The following is a 2,500-nucleotide window of genomic DNA, read 5'->3' as shown; positions in this document are numbered from 1 at the left end:
CAACCACATCTCTCCAATCCGAACACCTCCGTTCTCATAATTTTGTCCCAATTACACTTACCGGATAGTGGATTCATTCCATAAAGTGTACAAATAAATTTAAAAAATCCATCCCTAGGAAACCTGTCAGGATAATGGATTGTGGAGTTCCAGATTAGAGAGACATGACTAGACTGTATATTATAAAATGTATTAAAGTAACCAAATGTCACTTACAGTAGTACATGAAATATATTGATATGATAATTAAAGAGATGAAAATACTTTGACATGTCTTGATTTCTGGTTATGCCGAGCAAAAATTGTATGTTTTGTGTTGAAAAATGTATTTGATAGGGAAAGACGTTTATATTTCCTTGATATTATTGATAGATTCCACTCTTAAAAGTCATTTCTGTTTTGGTATATCATATATTTAAGTTGTATGTCACTTGATACCTATTCATTATGCATTGAACTACAATAGGAAATGATTTCATCACAGTCCGTTGATGATCCTAAGTAAACAGATGTCTTTCTTTAATATGTCTTTACTATGTCTTTGTTTGGTATGGATACGATCAATATTTGAACAATGAAAATCATAGTTTATGACGAACGATGAGTTCATCAAATTATTTTTGACTTTCTGCATATTTCATATGATCAAGCCTCCTGCATGCAACATCATCCTTGCTTTTTATTATGGCCGATAGCATAATATTTTTTGTGTGTGTTTATCCTTTTGTTTTTGGTGTTAATCCTTCTTCATCATCATAACCATCATCATCATTATTATTATTATTATTATTATTATTATTATTATTATTATCATTATTTATTATTATTATTATTATTATTATTATTATCATTATCATTATCATTATTTTATTATTATTATATTATTATTATTATTATTATTATTATTATTATTATTATTATTATTATTATTATTATTATTATTATCATTATTATTTTTATTATTGTTTTTGTGTTGTTTTTTTTTCAGGAGGAAAGGGAGATTTCTCCAAACAACCAGCGAAAGATAGAAGAAATCTGGAGTTCTTTAGAAGGAAAAGGGAAACCATCCCAGTTATCCAGCGTCCAAGCTACAGCTGGGTCCTCTCTACGGTCTCCCAATCTAGAGGAACTGGAGAAACTATCAGAGCTGTCAGCTGATGACAGGCGATCGTCTGAGAAGGAAGGAGAAAAGAAAAGTAATGCATATTTATAATGTTGAAATAGATGAATTATAATTTTGATATTGTCCTTCACATGTCCAATATAGTGAATTTTTGTAGTATATTCTGTTGAAGAAACAAATGTGGGTTTTTTTGGTTTTTCTTTGTTTTTTTTTTTCTTTTGGCTGTTTGTTTGTTTGTTTTTTGTTGTTGTTTTGTTTTGATTTTGTTTTTCTTTTGTTTCTTTGTTTGTTTTTTTTAGGAGGTTGGGGGGGGGGGGAGTTATCCCATTAGTATTGATTATTTTGAATGCAGCAAAACAAATATTCAAAGTAGAGATTCATGCGTTTGTATTTTATCATCGATTGTTGCTAGTCTTAAAATACACAATATTATTAAACTTGCTCGATAGCCCAAGGGACCCAACTTCATTTTATTTGAAATGAAAGATGTCTACATTGACAATAACGTCATTGATCAGGAAGAAATTGATAATGGTAATAATAATAATAATAATAATAATAATAATAATAATAATAAATATAATATATAATATTATTATAATTATATATAATAATAAATAATAATAATAATAATAATAATAATAATAATAATAATAATAATTATAATAATTATAATAATGATATAATAATAATAATAATATATAATATATATGATTCAGCACCCCTTAGTAATTTACAGGTCTTAATACAACGAATTACGAGCTGTTTTAATGAGATTAAATCTTGGATGTACCACAATAAGTTAAAATTAAAGGATAGTAAAACTGAGATTTTAATGTGTGGAAGGCCGAGTATCCTTAAACAGGCAAATAAATCACCTATTACTCTCGGAAATAGCACAATAGATTTTTCAAATAAAGCAAAAAACCTTGGCGTCATCATTGATAAAGATCTTTCCATGACAAGCCACGTGAATAACACCATACAATCTATGTACATAGAAATGAAAAAAATAAGCAAAATTCGTAATTTAATACCGAAGCATATAACAGAACTTTTAATTAATTCCCTGGTTTTATCTAAATTGGACTATTGTAACTCCCTTTGGGCGAATTTAGCTAAAGACAAAATTAGCAAACTTCAGGTTGCTCAAAATAACGCAGCCAGGCTCATTGTACGCAATAACAAAAAATACCCGTCAGCAACTCTTCTTCTCTGTGAGTTACATTGGCTTCCTGTTGAAAAAAGAGTTGCCAAAAAGATTTGTACTGTTGTCTACAAATCCCTGAGCACGAACAGTTCCTCCTATATTAAAGACCTTCTAAACATAAATGTCCCCAATAGAAACTTGAGGTCAAGCAATGACCAATCAATCCT

The 2,500-nt window shown here is 28.6% G+C and overlaps 1 protein-coding gene across 11 annotated transcripts in view; it reads left to right on the top strand.

Moving 5' to 3' along the window:
* Positions 1–2,500, top strand: part of LOC144973295 (uncharacterized) — a 164,476-nt gene that overhangs the window by 117,654 nt on the left and 44,322 nt on the right. For all 11 annotated transcript variants that reach the window (XM_078915621.1, XM_078915641.1, XM_078915633.1 and 8 more), the window contains one exon: positions 989–1,196. In XM_078915621.1, coding sequence (XP_078771747.1) covers positions 989–1,196 — 208 coding nt within the window. The remainder of the gene's footprint in view (positions 1–988; positions 1,197–2,500) is intronic.

Source organism: Berghia stephanieae, chromosome 1 (assembly GCF_034508935.2).
Source record: "Berghia stephanieae isolate SIO BIC M18660-M18661 chromosome 1, UCSD_Bste_1.3, whole genome shotgun sequence".
Taxonomy (NCBI): domain Eukaryota; kingdom Metazoa; phylum Mollusca; class Gastropoda; order Nudibranchia; family Aeolidiidae; genus Berghia; species Berghia stephanieae.
Note: the sequence above shows the minus strand (reverse complement) of the source record. Positions and strands in the feature narration are given on the sequence as shown.